Below are 22,880 nucleotides of genomic sequence, written 5' to 3' on the forward strand. Positions count from 1 at the left end.
TCTTGTTAGGGATATTTTCTCAGCAATCATGGCTTCTACAATGTCATAAAGCCACTGCTACAGGAAACTGTCAAGCAGTTGCCATGGTTATGCACTGTTATATCTGTTTTTTCTTTTCATGTTGTAATTTCAAAACTCAAAGCAGGGATGTTTTGTAATATTATTGGTTATCAATAAATGGCTGTATATGCATGGTTCATTCTATTTTTCTAATTAAAAGGATGGCGAGATTTATGAATTTTTTTTTTGTATAATTTAGACCAATATTTATAGAAAGACAGCAGTGAGAAGATACATTGATCAATGGTGGAGCTTGGTGAAAACAGACATTGAAAAGAACTAGTCTGCAAAATCAATAGATGGTATAGGAAGACAACTGAATGAGAGGTGCGAAAAGGAAGCTGTGAACATTTTTTTAAAGTTGCCGTTGACAAGTAAATGCATGGGAGGTTTTGACACTAGTCCCCACACTGTAGCCATTAACAAGTGAAAAGCTTTCTATTCAACAAATTATGCAAAGCTGAAATCAAATCACGATAGTGGTGAAAAAAATCGAAATGCATCTCAGATCAACAGACACCTATTTTCAGTGGGTCTTTTTCTCGGAAACAAGTGTCAACATTTTGCATAAATTTTCCACCTTGATGGTACATATCCCCTCAAGTGTTTTTTTCCAAGGTCTCAGGAGACTAGCACAGCAATGCAACAACAGTATGAACTAATGGCTTACAGTGTTAAAAATATAATGTTATTAGAAGGGGCTGGCTAAAGAAACGTATGTAGGCCAACACTTTTCGATAAGCAACTGTATTAACATCTTAGCTCAGTATGGCATTCACCATTTATTATGGTGGAGAAAACAATGAATAAAACCAGCTCATCTTGAAATTAAGCAACTACCTATGCATATATATCGTAATAAAAGATATTCAGTTTCAGCAGGGACAGCTTTTGTTTGTCTTATTAGGCATTCAACACAACAGTTTCAACAAAAATCTGCCCGACGTGTGGGATAATACATGAACGGATGTTGTCCCTCCTGTCTCCTAGAAACACACTAAACCTCAATTTTCATTAGGTCAGTACAGAGCAAGCTTAGGAGAATGACAGTTATACGATGAAATTACCAGCTGACTCCTGTAGCATTCTGCTTTCGAGCAAGCTTTTTAATGATAAAAACTGTACAACTTTAACTATGCCTAATTTATAATCAGTTTTGCAAAAACTAAAACGAAAGCATTCTAAAAGCACATTGAGAATAATTCTGTGGCTTTCAAGAGACAAATTGAAAGAATAGGTTTGGAGTCACAGAATGGTACAAAGACAATGACACACAAATTAACACATTTAAAAAACACAAAAAATGAACTTACCTTCTTGCTGATCTTGCATTCCAAGTGCACCGTCATCACCCATTAAGGCCGGGTCTTGCATATTCAGTTTACGGTGAAACGGAGAGAGAGTGAGCACGAGAACGGTCTCCAAAGCCGGCACGCTGACTGACTGACTGACTGACTGACTGACTGACGATTTGATGGATAGCCAACCTTTATATAGGTCTACCTCTGAACAATACCTCGCAGGTGGAGCTTACAGACTGCAACAATAGAAGAGAAAATCAGAAATTACAATGAGGTAGGTCACGTGACACCTCCCATTCAACTGCACACAGCAATTCAATATTGGCATAATTATGAAAATTGACCACTGGCAGCAGGGTACATCATATGATACATTACTGCTATATAATTCTGAAACATGCACTACAATCAGAAATACAATTTTGACATATTTGGATTGTTTTATATAGCATTTACATACATTTTAGACTCAAAGTGCTTTTGGTGTATAGTGCTTTTCATATCATTATAACCATTCAGAATTATAATACATTTATATTATTTAAATATTGAGATGAATTAACCTATTTTTTAGACACTCACTTTTTTTTCATAATGGAAAATTTATGATGAATAAAGAAAAAAAAAAGGGTAAAAAAAAATGTGGTTGTACGTCGAAAAACACCCAGTATATTACAAAGATGAACACTAATCAGGATCTACTTGGAACATCAAAGGAAAATTACTAATAATCAAAGAGATAGGGGGCATGGTATTGTGTAGCTAACCAGAAGACCATGATGCCTCTTTACATATACTTGTAACCATGACAACGTGCTATGTTGACTCATCACAAGGAATGGTGAAGAAACCACAGTGATAAGCATGGAGAATGACCTTTGTAACTCAACAGAAAACCCTCTCATTCCCAAGTTTGACAATTCGAAAAAAAAAAGTGTTTAAATCATTAATAAAAAGAAAAAAAAATTCCATTGATCTCCACCGAAAATTAAATAAATATCTAGCATTTCATGTGTAAATAAATTACATGCACATTCTGGTGATGGGTGAATATTTCTATTTCACTGATTAAACCTAAATATTAGATGCCATGTTGTGTTTTCTCTCCTAAAAAGATTGGCTATATATTGGGCTAGGTTAGCCAGGAAACATGCAGGATATGTTTTACCCAACAAGGCCCCTATCCTACACAGAAATATGGCTTGAAAATTATAACCATGCTACGAATTAAAGCAATGATTTCTTTCAACAATTAGCATTACTACTTGAAAAAAACAAATCATAAATATCCCTCAAAATATAGAAGAAATGCTGGAAAAACAACTACAGTGTAGATAGAGCTAGCCAGGAACAGACCCATTAGTGATAAAACCTCACACAGTGTATTAATCAGTAGCGAAACTAATAGTAGTTTGGTTATCAAATTGGAGTAGAGTTAAAGAAAGTATCATGAGAAATACCAAAAAATATGAATATCATGTAGCCTGTGAAAGACGATATACACAATCTGTTCCAACATTTTGCATGATAGCATGCTTTATTGAATTTTAAGAAAAAAAACAACCAAGGAAATTAGAAGCTGAATGTTGTTATTAATTAAAAAGCTACAATTTTCTAAAAACATTCCCTAGTAAATTATTCAAATATACAGACAGTACAAATACATTTGGTGTCTAAATAATTACTAAGAAGTTGTCAAAAAAAAAAAAATAAAAAAAAATAAAAATAAAATAATAATATTTTTCTCTAGTCCATTTGGCTATTTTGGCAATAGGTACTTGTTTCACACCAGTGAATTTAGTTCCGTTGATAAGTAATTTGAATGTTTTGTTAATTTCATAATTAAAATGATAACTCAAGCGAATAATATCAGTCAATTGAAACATCATTAGAGCAATTAACACTTCAACATGCAAATAATGCATCTAGAATGTAACATGCAATATAAAATGTAATATGACGAGATGGAAATGTGTATGCATCATAGCTTAAAAAACACAATTTTTTTTTTCTATTTTGTAATGTAGCAGAAAGCATCAATGCTGTGTGCTTTTTGTAATTTTAGGAGTATTCGTTAATGTGATAAACAGTGGATAATAAAGCAAGCATTTCCCAATATTACATAATGCAATTTTTACTGATTCATCTTGAGATTTTAAGCAAATTTTGACAAATTTCAATTTACTATGTACAGAGCATAGCAGAATAATGGTATAAAAAATGATCAATATATATTGTTGTGGAAGCAGTAAGCAACAGTGAAAGACTGCCACATGAACAGAATTAACTTAAAGGGGAACCGCTCAATCCCATGGATTGCACCAAAGAATCATGGGACACTATTGTTTATGTTGTTTACAATGTTAATCTATCTTTTGTTATCCATTGTTACTTTAATCCGGAAAGTAAATTTGTTGTGAGATTAGGCTTAACTGGAAGATGCCCCTTTAATTTTGGTATTATAGTTGTGATGAATTGAACACAATTCCTACTCCATATTTCATGTTTGGTTAAATAATGATCAGTTAAAACATCTCAGTCTGCTTGTGGTAAATGGAAACGATGTCAAGTGATCTGAATATGGTCTGCTGCTAGGTGATAATAACATACACATGTATGTCTACCACAAACATATTGGTTTAACATAGCAAGGAATACGTTTCAAATTCACTATGTACTAGTACTGACATGACCAACATACTGGTTTAACATAGCAAGGAGTATGTTCCCATTCCACTAGGTACTAGCGCTGATGTGATCAACATACTGGTTTAACATAGCAAGGAGTATGTTCCCATTCCACTATGTACTGGTACTGATGTGACCAACATACTGGTTTAACATAGCAAAGAGTATGTTCCAATTTCACTATGTACTAGTACTGATGTGACTAACATACTGGTTTAACATAGCAAGGAGTATGTTCCCATTCCACTATGTACTGGTACTGATGTGACTAACATACTGGTTTAACATAGCAAGGAATATGTTCCAATTCCACTATGTACTGGCACCGACGTGACCAACATACTGGTTTAACATAGCAAGGAATATGTTCCAATTCCACTATGTACTGGTACTGATGTGACTAACATACTGGTTTAACATAGCAAGGAATATGTTCCAATTCCACTATGTACTAGCACTGATGTGACCAACATACTAGTTTAACATAGCAAGGAGTATGTTCCAATTCCACTATGTACTAGCATTTGGCTATAGTGTCTATGAATGGAATAAGCTACAAGCACCACATCTGATTCTGAGGTAATTGTTAAGACAGACTGCTTATAGATATAGAACAAGATGATGTGTTAAAGAAGTAATTGAATCAGATCATAGCAAGCCCATAAAATGTGACCTTTAAATGCACCGTTCAATAATATTCTTCCTTAAATATATACGATGAAGAAAATAACATTACTGTTAGGTTTAAAAGAAATGCAGTATCTTAAATATGACTGAAGGTTGTTCAAGGGTAAAGCTAGAGTACAGAGATAAATACACCCAGATAGGCGACTTGATCCATGTGATGACTCATCCTATACTTGGCATGTGTGAAGTAATATTGCTGACAACATTTAGGGCAACACTTTGACTTATAACATTACTGCATGTACCAATCCATCTATCAAGGGAGGCCTTTTTAGGTCATCGAAGTCCAAAACTTGCACACTATTTGTATTCCCCCGAGCAAAGATTCCATCCTACAGAATCCAAATACGAAAACACAGAGACATGGAATACAGGTTCTCAGACGATCATTCTGAAATTAAGCTAAATTCCAAACTCATGTGGTCTTAATGCCATAATTGAAACAAATTTAAAGATGATAATTTTAACACCACTCAATGCAATTTAAATTTTTAATGATAATTTCAATTGCATCCAGACTACATCAACATACATGTACCTGCTAATTGATATTACAATCATAAAATTTAAGCGCTTCTCCAACAACCTTGTGGAGTCAGATAAAATACATGTGCATACAAAGACAAATAAAAACATCTGACAATCTTATTTTCAAAAGAGCAGAACGAGAGAAAGTTGAAAGAACGAACGATCATTTGAATGGTCCCGATAATCAATAAGAACAGCAGTGTACAATGTAGCTGAAACTCGCGCATATAATTTCAAGGATGATTTGCTGCTTAACGGTCTCACCAACTGTTGAAAGTGAAGTCAGTATACTCAAAATTTAATTGCAGAATACAACTCTCCTTGTGAGTGACGTGTGAAGTCGACATTTAAAAGCATGGAGTACTACAAGAACTGGAGTACAGTAGATAGAAACCCATGTTCTTTGCTACCGAAGGCTGTGATGTCGCTACTTTACAAAGCAAATCATTGACATAGCACATTTTGCCCACTTCATGGCATCTCTGCGATTGGTTTAAGCCATTGTGAAATGATTCTAAATTGGTAATCAACTCCAACTACTTAATAAGAACACCTCGATTTATTAATATGTCATTTATTGAGATTTTTTCACTTTAAATACTGTAGGTTTTATTAAATTTGAAAAAAAAATGTCATTTCTGAAAATAGCTATCTCTAAACTAAAAACATCAATTATTCAGTGGGTTTTAATTTAACTATTTTTACACACAAGTGATATCAAATAAATTATATTCATGTGAATTTAAAATTGAATACTGAAAATGATCAAAATATCAAAAAAGGGCAGAATATTCACAAGAAAGTAATACATTATTGATTTTCATCGTTTTTAATTGAGCATTTGTATCTATTGGCAAAATGAGTGACACAAATCCCACAAATAATTCATCTCTATGCAGTAGTGAAATTAAATAAGTTAACATTAAAGCTTTTACAGTAAATCATCAGAAAGCCTTTAGGGCTTGAAGGGCACCAAATTTTAAGACCAAAAATGTTAAAACTGATGATAGGAAATGTGAGAAATAATTTCAACTGTTTTTATCGGTATCAGGGCATACTACAGGAGCCTTATAAGCACCCACCACACCTACCAATAGACTATTTTCCGTTCACTGCGAGAATCACGCGTTATGCGTGAAATCGAACATAAAAACAGGACAAACAAATGTCATAGCGTCGTAGTGGCGTCAAACATCGCATGGGATTCGACAAACGCGAAGTACTTTGGGGGACATTTCCATGCTTAATAATGTGCTGTCCACATTTCAAGATAGGTAATTTCGATTAAGTGAGGGTATTCGGAAGCAATATTCCCCTGTCGAAGATCGGCTGGTCGGTGTGAGTTACGAAATAAAGAAATTCTAGTTCAAAATCAAATCGTTTGACTTCTGCGGCAGACGTTCGACGCGCGTCTTTCATACATCTCGCAATTGTACGGAAAATCACCTATTGTGTACAGCTATATAACTTTCACACACTAGCATCAAGCAAATCACAAAAATACAGAGAACATCACCAGATACACTCAAATTTGCTACTGGACTTATTTCAATATTGTATCAGGACAACAAATTTTTAAGGAAACTCATAGTTTAACAAACTGAAAAATCAGAAACATTCAATAATTTATGTTTATTTCATAAAAACTAATGCAGATAAAAGAAAAATTACCCCAAATTTTGTTGGGATCTTGAATATTTATGGCTGTATTGATATTATATACCAATTTATTTATTACATTGACAGTACCTATAAAGGAATATAGAATTCATAAATTTTTCATTATTACGGTTCTTTTGTTTTGTGTTCCCCAATGGACTGGATATAGAGGATAAGAATAGAGAATGTTCTAAGATATATAGCACATTAGCTTGAGAAACTAATGAAATATTCAGAGCATTTTGATAAACTATGTGGTTTTCTCAGCAAATCAATTGAATAATTTCACATGGCATAATCATGTTTTTATTAAACAAACATGATAAAGACTATATATATATATATATATATATATATATATTAAAATGGAATATTAATCTTTAGCACAGGGGTGTACAAGACCAGCTTTGCTGTTACATTTGCAAAGCCAGAAATGTTCATTATTGTGTATGATTTCATGACAGCTACAATTTCATGAAATTCAAACTCCCTGTCTAAAGACATTGATTTTTTTTCAGCTCACAAAAATTAACTCAACAAAATAAAATTATGTTACATTGAGTCCCTGCCAGGAAGGAACACTCATTAGAAGATAGATGCCTGGAGCCAACAACAAGGTGTTGCCAACTGAAAACGTGAACTTTGAAATGATATCCAAATCATTAAAAACCTTGATAATTTCCTTGGCGCAACACATACTGATTTTGAATAAAAATCACCAAATAAAGGGATATTTTCACAACATACAGTCTTGCCACAAATTTCAAGTGTGTTATGATACACCTTCCCCATCATTGGTTCACAAGTACCTGGTCACAAATGACCATAGAAAGATGATGAAACTAATGAAAACACTAAGTGACAAAAACTGCATGATTGATAACCAAACAGCTTCAAAACTTATTTCTATTATTTATATGGCAAAGTTTCAAAACACTAACCATGGATATCCTCTCACTACTTATTTTGACGTGTGTACACTGTGTGATTTTGTACAACTGATTTAGCAGTCGATGACTGAAAGACAATTATATAATTGTTATCTACAAAAGTACTCACAATGAAGATAGATTGAAACAATATAGGTACAGCACATTCAATATTAAATTAATCTTAACAATCTGCAGCATAAACTACTATCAATTCCAAATAAAACTTGGCCCAATGCAACCATGTATTCAGGTACAGATAAGATATTTTTCTAAGACGATATTTGCTCTATTTGGAATGCATGCATTTGTGTAAATAATAGAGGTGTCTTGGATTATTTCATCTCTAACCGTGTCAGGCATACTTTCTTTTACATTGATTTGACTATGTAAGGCTCCCCAGTAAAATAGCATAGCGTTGTAGATAGTTTGCATAACAATAGAATATGTTAATTATCTTCATTGTAATGATTAAGCTATGTTTACCCAAAATTATGGAGTAAAAAGGCCCTACGCTAATGGTCTGAGAACAACCCTATTATGATTCAGTATAAGCCATTTTATTAGTTTATGTGCACTTCTATCAGAGATAATATGGTATTTACATATTCCAATCTTTCTTTGTACATTGTTCTTACAATATTATTCCATGTTGATGTTCATGGGGTTTTGTAAAATATGCATGTGCATAAACAGTTTTATTCTGGATTCTGCACATTTTATGCCATTTACATTCCATCAAAAAAATCAAAAAAAAAGAGATCTAGCCTAATTTGCATACTACTAGCATAACACATGTTTTGTTGTTGTGTTCTGTGCAACAGAACAGTTAGAGGGAACACAAATTTAGTGCCACCCATCCAAATCTTCTTACAAGGGGGACAATACCCTAATAGAATACTGGCCTACTACGCCACAATACTATTTTGTTAATTTTATTTGGTCATTTGTATATCATGAAATTTATGATAGTGAAATTTTATATAGCACATCTCTAAAACAAGCCACATAAACCAAAAACTGTTTATTATATACTATGACATTCAAATACGACTCATTTTAACCATAGACACAGTTCTGTTATTAACATAAGCCTGTGCACAAGGAACAAATCGAATACAGTATACATCATGGTTATAGGCCTTATCATACATTTTTTTTTTATTTTAATATCAGTCCAAATCTTAAATTATTGTACACACACGTTTATACATCACAAATATGGGTATATGCGAGACTGAACGTGACCTAGCAGGAAAACATACATTTGTATTCCTAATGATATGACAAAGCAGATGATATCACCATGACAACTGGTTCTATGGCAATGACAGATTGGAGAATGATGAGTCTCAATTTCTGAAAGAGGAAGCTGATAAGAAGTGAAAGCAAAGGAAAGGAAACAACAAATCAGAAGATGCCGAATATGAAAGTCCCTTGAGCAACCACTAAGGCGATAAAACTTGAACTAGTAAGAGATATTTTCATGCTATTCTCATTCTTGCGTTCAAAGCCAACACAAAATCTTAAATGTACTATAGAGCAGCATTGTGTTTTTGCCAAAAAAAAATTAAAAGTGATGCACGTATGGAAAAGGGAGGCAGAAATAGCCCTGCATTAAGACATAACACTATATGTAAATAATACAAGTTAACAAGTAACATATGGATCCACTTTGTTAGCATACAGTATACAATAAACCTCACTTTAAAAGGGTAACTTCACATGCACACACTAGTTATTCTTCATTTTTATTCACCCCCTATTCACGCATATTAGACTCAAATTGGAGTCATCATCGCTTGGCTCTCGTTGTTCCCCTAAATGATACTGTCAGATCTAAACGGACTCTCTTTTAAACAGTGATACAGGAAGTCAGGTTGAATCACTGGAGCCAGTAAGCATCGCAGCATAAAACGTTTCTATTAAACCTGAAGAAGATGCTTACAGAGACAGATTTCATTTGGCAGTTAAATCAGGTATGCCGACTTGGATGAAAACGGCAGCGACGCTGAACTAACTCGCTCTAATTATGTGCGACGTGTCTCTTAAGTTCTCGGCCAGTGAGGAAATAAAAATTAGAATTTATTTTTAATTACAATGAAAGATATTTATATATTTGTGCGAAAAAGAATTTGAATCACTGTGATAAATAACTGAAAAGCTGGATTCGATCACCAATACAAGATAATAAGGGACGATACTGAAATGCACACAGACTTAGCTGAACTAATGCAGGAAAATTGAATAGTGCGTAAGGAGGTACGCGGCTATAGCAGCGTCACTTTTTTGGCTAATAATTCTACCAGACATTCATAATGAGAAATTTGATCAATCCAGCGCCACAGTGCACTCAACTTCAATATTAAAATGTTGTACTAAGAACATCATTAGGCAAATAAGTTATCCAAGACTAGGTACCGTAAAGAAGAAACTAATTTAAACAAGTAGTCTGTCGGCTGATATAGCTCCACTGTATAGTTAGAAATTTGAATATATTTTTTTTCCCCCAAACCAAAAATGACAAAATTAGAATAACTTATTGTTACAAAATGAACAAATCTGTAAGAGGTCCACACAAGATGTGTACAGATAAAATATCGAAGCAAATAGGCTAGCCATTTTATAGAAGGTCTAAAATAGCATATTTTACTAAAAATGACAAAAATACACCAAAAATTAGAGAATTGAAGATATCGTCACAAAAAGAACAAATCTAACTAAGGTCTACTTGTGGTGTGTGCACAAAACTTAATGAAGCAATCAGACTAGCCATTTTCAAAAATTGTACTTTTAACCAAAAATATTCATCAAAATTAGGGATTTGAAGACTGTTCACAAAATGAACAAATCTGACCTGATATGCCATTAGCCAATCAGAATAACATGTGGTACTGCCGACAGTTTCTAAACATTTAAGGCATAACCATTGCTGAAGTAAAATTCATTATTATCGAAGTTGCAGTATGATCTGCTGGGCATTGATTTCAGTACATGATGTTTTTTAAAGAGGCGATTACCACTTTTTTAAAGGTAAAACGAATACTGAAACAGCTTTCATGATAACAGATAAAACGCATTTTACCCATTCACACAATAAATCTCAAGTCTTTTTCATGGCAATAAAACTGATCTTTTTTTGGTCATAAAACACTGCAAGTTATTGTGTTATGACAGAAATGATGCTCTGACAACAAAATATGCACCATGTATGGACATCTAATGTTTTTGTAATCGCCATTTTTAGTTGAAAATTTCAATGCAATTTTATTTTTTAAAAACACTGCCAATTTTCTCAACTATTTAAAAGTGGTTTAATTTTTTTCCCAGTAGTTAGGATCTCAATTTTCTCAGACGAAAGAAATGTCACATAATTATCATTTTAAATGACGTAATTTTATCATTAACACATTTTTACGTACCCTTATTGCTCCATCAGTAATATGTAAAGAACAGAGGTGTTTCTATGATAATAAGTCATATTTTAATCTGGGATTTCAATAATCTAGTGTATAACAAAAGCAACTGCTGGTTTACATGTGCTTCTTATAGAGCAAATACATTTTTTTAAATTTAGTTTATAAAGCTACCTGTATGTCAAAATGAACAAAATTGAATATAGTGTAGCCCATAAATTCAGGTACAACTTGAAATCTATTTGCATCTTTTCAAACTGACTGATTACTTCCCTTGTAACATGTGAAAACAGCATAAATTATGATACTCCTTCTCAATCAACATTTTCTAATAAATCTGGCAATAGCAGGCGACAGGAAACACTGGTGCCTACCTTTCGCAGTGATATTAAAAGCAATAAAGCCTAGCATAAAAAAAATACACCTATATTTACCATAAAACTGACACATTTTCATGTTACTGCAAAGATAAAAACAGCAAGAAAACCTTGGCCTAAGCAAAAAAACCATAAATCTTTGGATTCCGATCTATATTTTATAAAAAATCACCTGTTCCTATTTATCTGTAATATCATAGGAGCAGCACAGTTTGACATAGCTCAGGACATTAATTCTTCATAATCTACTGCAGACTGGAGGTATAGTAACAGGTGAAAATTCAAATGACGCATTTAGTTTTATAGATTCTCAAAGAAAAGTATTGTGAGACGTGCAAACTAAAAGCACAAGCATTAAAACTAGCACAATAATAATTTAACTGGCTGGCAAACTGAAACCAATACAAGAAATGAAACTAGACTGTACCTTTTACACTCACTCCAGTTTGGCAACCTTTTACACTCGCTCTGTTTATGCAACCTCTGACGGAAGTCTCAGTTGATGGAGGGAATAACATTTTACAGCACACATGATGAAGGCATATCAACATTACATTAAACACTATGATTTCCACGACGTCATCCCCAGTAATCCCATGATCCAATACAACTGCCATCCCATTAATGTCAATCCACACCCTCCCCAAAAAATGTTAACGAAACTGATCAAGTTTTTTTTTAGCATCACTGGTGTTAGAGTTGCCAATACAAATTTACCATTCTCCAGATTGCTGGAAGTGAGAGGGAGACTGCAGCTTTACATCATTGATTTCCAACATTCTTTAATGGCAATTGAATATCTATCATCAGTCTGATAAGTATTCTATAATGATTTATTACAGTACCCATAATGCCTCTGGTTACATTATGTGACTAGATTTCCAATACTGGGCTTGCTACACAGGTGGGATTTGAAAAACAATTTTTATTCTTTGAAATACAAATTCATGCAAGTTCATCGCATACTGTATTGAACTGGAGACCTGCACAGACAGACTTCATAACACTCAATCTATTTTCAGTAAAATGAGCAGGGTTTAAACTTTACAATCAAGAAAAAACCCAATTTCAAGGTCAAATCTGTTACAGAATGTAGTAACAAAATGGAAATTTCAGAAAATGTTGAATGACAACAGATTTATAGGAAACCCAAGATTCCTTGCCATTAAAAATAGAGTCAAGCAGCTCTTTGATTGGTCTGACTGTTTTACTGGTCATTTAAAATTTCTATGGAGGTTCTGGGCTCCCATACCCTGGTAATACAATCGCAAGTACTCTCTAAACATTGAAATGTGTATGTAACACAGCTTAGAGAAATAATTGCAGCATTTATTCTTAAAAGTTTTCACACTTGCACCATTAATATTAAAGTTAACGTCAAAACATTATGAGTGGTACTACTCTGAACCTTGAAGATGCTTTGCTCAGAAGCCATTTTGAATGAATAAATAATTTGAAATATTTGATCTTAAAAACAATGATAATTTATTCTCACTTCAGCTTATCATGCCTATATACTAAAGAGGTACCTACATATTTTCATACGGTGCTAAACACTTTATCCATCCAGTGATCCACCCATCTCTATCACTTTCAAAAGTGAAAGTCTGTATAGCATATCCATAGCAACATTCTAAAAATGTAATCCTGGTTCTGGTTTTGTTATTGAGTTTTCTGAGCAGGTGAAACCTTATCAAATGAAATAAAACCAACATTTGCATAACATCAGCAGAGTCAAAATAAAATACCAGATCAGCTGAAAACTGCAACTTGAAAGAAAAGACTCGCCAATTCCATTCAAACCGGATTTCAAACATTGATTCCATTTCAAAGTAGATTTGAAACTGATCAAGAGAAGTATTTTATTAAATATGGTAATTGTTTTGATATATTTGCATAATGAATTGAAATGCCCTTGTTGTGCCCACCCATCTACAATGATATCATGGTTCTGCTTCATAAGCAGAGTAATTGCCTTTCTATGAACACGATTCCACCATATCAATATATATATACACACACACACACACAGACAGACAGACAGACAGAGACACACCACATTACAAAGAAATAGAAATTTACACTAATATTTGGAACTTCTGGGTGATTAACTGCGAGGAATTTTTGTTTTCCAATTGAAATGTACGCATGATAATTACATTACTAATTTTTCAGATGCATATATTAAACCAGGATCAGTCAGAAAATATCCATATCACCATGTCTGTTATTACATTCTCACTAGCAAAGTCTACACAGGTGCATGTAAATGGGCAGGAAGCCAACAAAATAAACCAGCTTGATATAACCTAGCAAGTCCCTATTCCTGATACTGCCGTATAGACTAACATATGTAGACAGTCTGTCCATGGAACAATTGTGAACTGGTATATAACCTGAGGCAATTTTGGGATTTTATATTAAAAAACAAGGATCACTCTCCAATGAAATCTAGCCCAGTATTCTTTATTTCAACAATTTTTTTGATCCTGAATGAGAATTTAAAAGTAAATTAAAAATCAATGTTGTTGCTATGTCAACAAAGTGCTATAAAACACTCCAGTATTCTCCCCAGGTAAATTCACAAGCATTGTGGCTTATTTACATAATGGTGACTGACTTGCAGATGTGTTTTATGTGTTTAGCAACAATAGAAATAATCAACATAAATAACCTCCATTGTTTTCTCTAGTCCAAACATTTCAGTGGAAAAGCATGGTAAAACTGCCCAGGTAAAAAACCACCAGGCTAAAAAGGCCTGGTGAAAATATACTACGGTACATGGGTAAAATTGCCAAAGGTAAAACACCTGCCTTAAAATGAAATGCTGTACCATAAATTTGACTATAGAACCAATTGTCACAAATTTATCTCATGAAAAAAACTGAGTCACAGTAACTTTCATGAAATTTGAATGCATTTCAATTATCAAAATCATAAAAAATAATAGTGGAAATACATTTAAAGGTTCACAGTGATTACAATAATTAAAATAATTTCAATGAATTTGTCTCAGTGCATATATTAGCAACAACATAAGTAAAATGACAATATGATAATGGATTTAATGATAAATGTATTGTCAAAATGACTAGCCACATCTTGAATTAGCAAATAAAATTATCTGCTAATAAGACATGAGAAGATAAACACATTGTAAAGATTTCAGAATTTGGTAAGTTTCATTAAATTAAAATTTCAGGTTTTTACATTCCAGAATCATAATTTATTATTTTTGAATAAATTTATACTGTGTAATGCATCTAACATGAAATTGCAGTTTACAGCTGTTAATGGAAAGCATATTTTTTGCAGAAACATAAGTTTCACCTATTCAGTGAGGAAACAAAATAATTATGTTAAGCCAAGATGAATTCGGTGAAATGGAAGCAAAATTTGAAATCATGTTTTTCAATTAATTTTCAATGTGCAATAATTATAAGGAACATATTTGTAGCTGGCTTAGTGAAGCTTCCACAAGGTGATTAGAGGCAATATTTTAAAATGACATCAGTATTCAACCAATCAGCATCAGCCACATAGACGGCTCATCATTAAACAACTAAGGCGGTATACACTATATGATTTCTTAGGAGCTTTAGAATTCCAAGCAATATTTCTTATGAAGATCAATACATTCTACATTAATTTAGCTGTCAGCTTTCTATACATAGGTGCAAACACAATTAAAGAGCTAGATGCCATACAATTATTAACTGTATAGAGTCGATACAACGCATACATTTTAGTACATCAACACGATTCCATTATACATACCACTCAAGCCAAGTCAAAGTGCAGTCCCCGCAGGAAAATCAAATTCAAATACTGGAAATTGGATAATTTTGCTCAAATGAAGATGCATATTTCTCACGCAAATAGCGAACACAGACACAGTTAATGAAAAGACAGGATATTAAAATCTCACCTGGTTGGAACTAAAATAATGCTAAATACATAAAGCAGGTTTTTGTATCACACTATGATAAGTGCAAGGTTTAATTATATTTGGCAGATAGCAAAAACCATGACGTAAAGACTTTTGCGGGAATATACTTCTTGGAAAGTCAATACATTGATGACTGCTGAAAAATATACAAGCTAAAAATATTCCAATTATTCTCACAAAGGAAGATTTTAATTGTAATCCCGGAGATTAATAATCTTGGGCATGAAACTGTGTGCACAATATAACTAGGGTTAAGGGTTTTACAGAGAGTATGGACATAGCACAAGTGTAATGCTAGATCTGTAGTATCTCACTTTTATCATGAAGGTATAACAATAGATATCTTGTTAACTCCATGTTTTTTATATCAATAATTGCCATTCTTTTGCTGAATAATTAACAAACGTACAGTATTTGTTCTATTAGAAGCTGCATAAACAGTTTAGTGCGAATTTTTAGCACTATATACTATACCTGTAAACGGATTAATTATTCATAAATTTTGAGCACTGACTTGAAATCCAGTGTTCTCCCCAGGCTCAGAGGCAAGCATGGCGGTCTAATTTGCATGCTAATTTGCATATTTTTCAGGATTCACTCTCACAAAAACAAACATACAAGACAGTATTAAAATGTATGAGAAACTTTATTTAAATTACATAATACTTTACATAATATACCATAATTTGACAAGATCGTCATTTAATGTGAACTGTTCCATAAAACTTAGTCTAAACTAATCCTTCTGACTTTGTTGTGCTCCAAACATTGGCTGCCTTACTGTAGTTAAACTCGTCATAGACGTGCTTTGAGCATTAACTGCACAACATTCCTAGTGGGAAAAAATGAAAAATAATAAAAAAAAAACCTGAGGATTGAGGTTCAAATAAATGTAAACATAACGATTGAATTGTGCCACGATCGGGAACCCAGTGCCGTATGGATAGCATTTCGTCTGCAAAACATGTTGTTTACATGTTGGTTTTGTCAGGTCAACGACAAGGAGACTCGGGAATTTCGAGGAAAAAAAAACATGAGGTCACTATTCAATTAAAACGTAACGATAGAATTATGTATACAAATCGGGATTCCATCGATCATAGCACGTGATGATAGCAGCTGTCGTTCGCAAGACGTTGACAGGCCGTCATCTTGGAAATACCTACACAGGTCAACATGTGACCGAAAGATTACAAAATTCGATTTTTTTTTTGCTTGGACAAATTATAACAATACGCGTATCCATTAATCTACGAAGATATCCATAAATAATCTAAAAAAAGTTGACAGTAACGAGTGATGTTGATTGAAATCGGTGTAGGCCTACCATGTTCGGTGTTCTTACGATCGGCAAAACATACACACACACTGGCATTTTATTTCTAAAATTACGAAATCTTACCTGAACAATTGACCTTAACCAGGGAAATGTCTTTTTCCACGATTCATCAAAACCAGCCTCACGCCGTTTCCGTGTTTCTACACGCTTCCGTTTCTGTGCTGTGCTAGCGGTGATTGTACGTTTTAGCCGGGCGGCATCACCTATTTTTCCTTTACATGTTTAGTCGTATAGATCTCGGTGTTTGCAACTTGAGTGACAATTTGTTCCCCATTGACAGCATCTGTACTTCACGTGTTTAACAATGGGACTGTTTAATTTGTCCCGGCAAGTTCAAACCGCCGTGGCGTAGACGGTGATAATTTATGCAGTGCTACGTGTGAGCGGGTCAAATGGATGTAAACAATGCATCCTATTAGCATGGCGGTGAAGTTGTAAGCATGGCGGTCCGAGCCCAAGCGTGGTGGCCGGGTCGCCAAGCATGGTGGTACCGCCATGCTTTGTTCTATGTGGGGAGAACACTGAAATCCAACCAAAACAATGTGCCTTCTATTGAAGATGCTCCTATAATAGAGCAAATTAGGTACTAATTTTGGGGGAGATTCATACATCTCTATGGAAAGTGCTTCCAACAGCAAGTACAGCAACACAGCTACTAGTATGTTTTAAAGACATCAATATTAATGACAATAACATTCATCTGAAAATTATGGCTCATAAGGATTTATAGGTCGCTTTTAAGCAAATTTGTGTATCTAATTTCATTTCATCACATACATCTTGCATATTAATGGCAGTGAGAAATATTATGAAGCTTTCTTGTATCAAATACAATATTTTTCAGAACCAAATTGTTGGTCATCAGAATTTATTCTGTTTTACAAATACACAAACTAAAAACGATCAGAAAATCAACTTTGAACAAATTCAGATATCTATTCAAGCAGATCTATAACTGGTGTACAATAATTTACACAATTTCCGGTCAAAGCACTTCAAATTTTCTTCCACTGCTACCCCGATTAGCATGTTGTGATCCTCTTGCCTCTGATTCAGAAACATGTGGATAGACTTTTTGGCAGGCTGCATTTCGTTTTTAACATTAGATACATGGTATCATAGGTCCACAGACACTAATTTATTGACAGGAATAAGGTTCACTGTCAATCAAATCATTCTGCTCATTGTTTTTCACTTGGATCATCTGTATTGGTACATGTAACACATGATGAAATGTGCATCTGCAAAGTGTTGAATTATGGATGAAAATGCTATATAATTTGAAGTTATTGCAAGAGTATTGACAGTCGAGTAGCAGAGGTTGGTCAATTGTATACTGTCCGAGTGCACCCACCATAACCATATTATACATCTTTACAAAGCAAATGATTGATATAGGAATCCCAGTGTAGAGAAGATTCATGAAAATTTCTCGCCATAAACTTTGTTTATTGTGAATGTTCCTTATTTGGAATGCACATTTTCTAAAAAGAAAGAATGCAATAGCGATAAAGTGACAAATGTTTAACCACTGTTTTAAGGACCCACATGAAAATTCCTAGATTTATCCTACATTTGGCTCTCTCACCTTTAATTTACTTAGACACAAGCACTACTAATGGGGAAAACATTGCAATACAAGACTCAATCTAGCATAGCAATTTTGACAGCAGTCCCACCTAGGTGGTCCTCCCAATACATATAGTTTATATGGTCTGTTATGTTCAGCTGACAATTTAATCATTGCTTATTAAAAACCCTAGAGACTTGTCAGCATGTCATAAAATTATTCTAGGTTTTAATCTAGGACAATTATCAGGAAATAAAAACAGTGCCATAAATTTATTTTCAGAATTTTAATATCTATTTTTATTGACACCCACACTTCAACTTACCAAAACAAAGACCCATTTAATCTTCATTGATGTGTTAATTGCCTGTTTACTGCAAAGGAAGTTACAGTACTGTGGAATACTTTATTTTCGCTGGAATTAATTTTCGCTGAAAAGGCTTTTTGGGCGTTTTGTATGGAATTTATTTTCACTGATTTTTGATGAGTTTAATGTGAAATATAGGAAAAAAAGTATATTCGCTGGATTTTATTTTCACGGAATCATCCCTCCAGCGAAAATAGCGAAAATAAATTCCAAGCGAAAATAAAGTATTCTACAGTATACTCTGAAGCTCATGTGTAGAGAATGATAAAACAAGCTGAAATAATCCTTGGTTTTAGGCAATCAAGTGGAAGCTCCTTGTCAAAATACCAACAATAATATAATAATTCAAGATATTATTTAAATGAGTAGAAAAGCTGCACAAGTTATACCTGCAGGAAATAGTGACAGTGGCGCATATACAAAACAATCCAACATGAAACCATTGTGTCAGATTATTTTTTTAACAGATGTCATGGAAACAATTATGTAAATAGCTAATTAATAAGCCTGAGAAATGAAACATTACTGATGAATATAATTTGCTCAATGTTTTTAATGAGCAAACTTGTCACTATTACATAGAAGCTACTAGAATGGGAATCATTATGCAAATAAGTTAACAATGTCTGAATTTGCATAATTAATGTCTGTCTCGTACACCAGAACTCTTAGTATCTCAAATCATGTGCATTTGGCAAAGACATCAACATTGACAAATGTGAAAAGTTCATTCCAATTTTAGTATGTAACAATTGTTAACATTTTTAGAAACATATCTAAATTAAACATGATTTCAGTGAAAATTTTATCTTCTTGTACAACATCAGATGTCAAGTCTTACAGTCTATGAAATACACCTCGTTTCTTTTTGTATGGGCGGGTCTGAGAAAATGCATAATTGACCATTATACGAGTAATTATTTAAATGAGCAGGTCGAACAACTAACATTTTACATACCAAGTTTTGATTCCTATATGTGAAATAAAATATATGAAAAGGTGTGATCTTGGGACATTTTTGGCCCCCAAAATGGCTGCCAATGGCTATCTTGAATCGCGATGCATGGGTGAAGTTTAAACATTCCCACCAATTTGTGAAATTCAGCTGGATATGGACAGACAGACAGATCAATCCACAAGTCCCACATTTGCAGACTTTGAATGGGGACTGAAACCTGACTGTTTCGTGGTCACATTATGTACACACAGAAATTTTTTAATTTCACATGTCATTTTAACAAATATTAGTGAAAATGTCAAAGAGTTTACATTATATACAGAATTTTTGTTAATTTATAGTGCTTTCTCACTTGACCCTGAATTTATTTAAACTATAGAAAAAGACAGGTGGGTCCACAGATTGTATATGATATTACTAAGTGAACTAAGATGACTTGCATTAATATCTCCAAATGCCAACGTTGATTACTATGCTAGTCACAGCTAGGAAATGTCAGTCAAATTAAACGAAAAGAGTAGGTAGGAATAAATCGACACATGCATTAATAACTATTTAGATTTTTTTGAACCGCATCAGTGTGTGTTACCAATCCATTTGGAAGGATTATTATTGAATTTAGGTGAATGTTATACTGAATGTTACTTGGCAAATAAATATGAAAATAATTGTGTGAATCAGAATATGGCCATTTATTATCAGATGTAGAGGCTGGAGGTAGAACATAGCATTGAAACAACAGCTAAGAAGATATCAGCAGATGGGCAAAGTTTTGTCTCATCTTGCTGAATACAAAAATACTGTCAGGTGCAGGGATGCTCTCTTTACACAAATCCTAAGATTCTCAAGAAAACAGGAGGCTGAATTATATTGTGAAATATTTTATTTTCGCTGAAATTAATTTTCGCTGTAAAGACATTTTATATGGAAATTATTTTTACTGTTTTTTGATGAGTTGAATGTGAAATATAGGAAAAAACGAGTATATTCGCTGGATTTTATTTTTACGGAAACATCCTTTCAGCAAAAATGAAGTATTCTACAGTATTCTTTTACACATAGTATTTGGAAAAGTAGGTGGTTGAGTCATATGGACAAGAGCACACTGGTAATTGGCCTGCAACCATCTTCTATGTAAACCTGTATTGTATATTTTTTTTTAAGTATGCACAACTTTCATCAAATGGGAATGAACACAAAATATAAAATGCCTCCCTTGAAACAATGCATGTTGAGAAAGAAAGGTCAAGTACAGGTAGTTATAGAAAAAAACACATCAATAAACACAAATCGAAAACCTCACAAAAGCAAATGTGTTTTGGTAGGATTAAAGCAGAGGGGTTGTCACCTGTGCATGCACAGGAATCAAGTCTAAAGTGACGATAGCGAAAACTAAAAATGCAGAAGCTCATGGGTAGACGCTATAGCCCTCTCCCCAGCAAATCACTATGATGACCAAAATGGTTGCATTTACAGAAGTACACAAACAATATACTTTATGTATAGTACAAGAGCACACTGGTAATTGGCCTGCAACCATCTTCTATGTAAACCTGTATTGTATATTTTTTTTTAAGTATGCACAACTTTCATCAAATGGGAATGAACACAAAATATAAAATGCCTCCCTTGAAACAATGCATGTTGAGAAAGAAAGGTCAAGTACAGGTAGTTATAGAAAAAAACACATCAATAAACACAAATCGAAAACCTCACAAAAGCAAATGTGTTTTGGTAGGATTAAAGCAGAGGGGTTGTCACCTGTGCATGCACAGGAATCAAGTCTAAAGTGACGATAGCGAAAACTAAAAATGCAGAAGCTCATGGGTAGACGCTATAGCCCTCTCCCCAGCAAATCACTATGATGACCAAAATGGTTGCATTTACAGAAGTACACAAACAATATACTTTATGTATAGTACAAGTACACGTTACATAAGATACACATCGACCATTGAGTCCCCAAACAATTTTTTTCAATTGTTAATCTCAATTGCCTATATCTTAACAAATGTTCAACACAAAATGGTTGTCATTAACGCTATGGGAAAATATTGTTTCCATGCAAACAAGTACATCATGATGGAACCTTTCATGAAGCAAAATACCAATAATTTATATAGCTTTTAAATTTTTCCAATTTTTACTGGTTATCAGCCTCAACCCTTTAATATACATGGACATTCTGGGCACGTTAGCCCTAATATACGTATACAGTTGTAATTGATTGACAGAAAAATAATTATAGAAGGGGCAGCTGAAACTAATAGATTATATAATAAACATTATACCTGACCACTGACAATTATGCAAATAAACTGTCTCATCGCATCAATTTATATTATTTATATTGATATTAGTTGTCCTTGTAGATATCCCCATACAAAAAATATATACCTAGGGATTTCAGGGGAAAATTAAGTATACATCTTAGTGCAGTGTGTGTGGTATCATTTAACAGATCTCTGCAAGAGTAATTGAATGCACTTTAAATGGTGTAAATCGGAGTTTCCATTGTCAAGATATACCACTTTGAAGTTGAATATAATTGTCATTATTTTAGACAATGATTCACTTTGTTAAGCATTGATGAATAGACAAGACAGTGGCACCAATTAGCACTAATTATAAAGGGAATAAAAGAGTAAATTGTTTGTATCTTTGCCAATTCTTAACCGATTTACACAATTTTTTTAACACTTTAAGTTTGCAGCAATGTCCATTGAATAATGTGACCGAACTGTACACAAATCAATTCATTGCCAAAGAAATATGATATTATATTAATAATTTGCATTAATTAAAATTATTTCAAGGTAATAAAGGTAATGTATTGCATACACATTGATCAACATACACCACTAATTAAATCTGAATATATTTTAAGATGATACCTGATCTTATGTGCATATTCGGGTGCTCAAACACTTGTTACCATGGAAACAAAAACAAACAATATTTTGCATAAATTAATTTTGATCGACCAGTAATACTGGCATAATATGAACTTTAACCACCGGGCATTACATTTTGCAATGATTTGCACTTCAGT

The 22,880-nt window shown here is 33.4% G+C and overlaps 1 protein-coding gene and 1 long non-coding RNA gene across 3 annotated transcripts in view; both read right to left on the reverse strand.

Annotated features, from left to right (window-relative positions):
• The window catches only part of LOC100378252 (heterogeneous nuclear ribonucleoprotein K-like), a 56,334-nt gene that overhangs the window by 25,339 nt on the left and 8,115 nt on the right, over positions 1 to 22,880 (reverse strand). For both annotated transcript variants that reach the window (XM_085507088.1, XM_006811651.2), the window contains exon 2: positions 1,374 to 1,597. In XM_085507088.1, the coding sequence (XP_085363214.1) occupies positions 1,374 to 1,434 (61 nt within the window). In that variant the 5' untranslated portion in view covers positions 1,435 to 1,597. The remainder of the gene's footprint in view (positions 1 to 1,373; positions 1,598 to 22,880) is intronic.
• Positions 16,222 to 17,445, reverse strand: LOC146735088 (uncharacterized). The gene is made up of 2 exons (XR_014931326.1): positions 16,997 to 17,445; positions 16,222 to 16,426 (listed from the first exon to the last, which is right to left on the reverse strand). It is a non-coding gene; the product is annotated as an uncharacterized LOC146735088 (long non-coding RNA).

This window comes from Saccoglossus kowalevskii, chromosome 13 (assembly GCF_978046115.1).
Source record: "Saccoglossus kowalevskii chromosome 13, keSacKowa6.1, whole genome shotgun sequence".
Taxonomy (NCBI): Eukaryota; Metazoa; Hemichordata; class Enteropneusta; family Harrimaniidae; genus Saccoglossus; species Saccoglossus kowalevskii.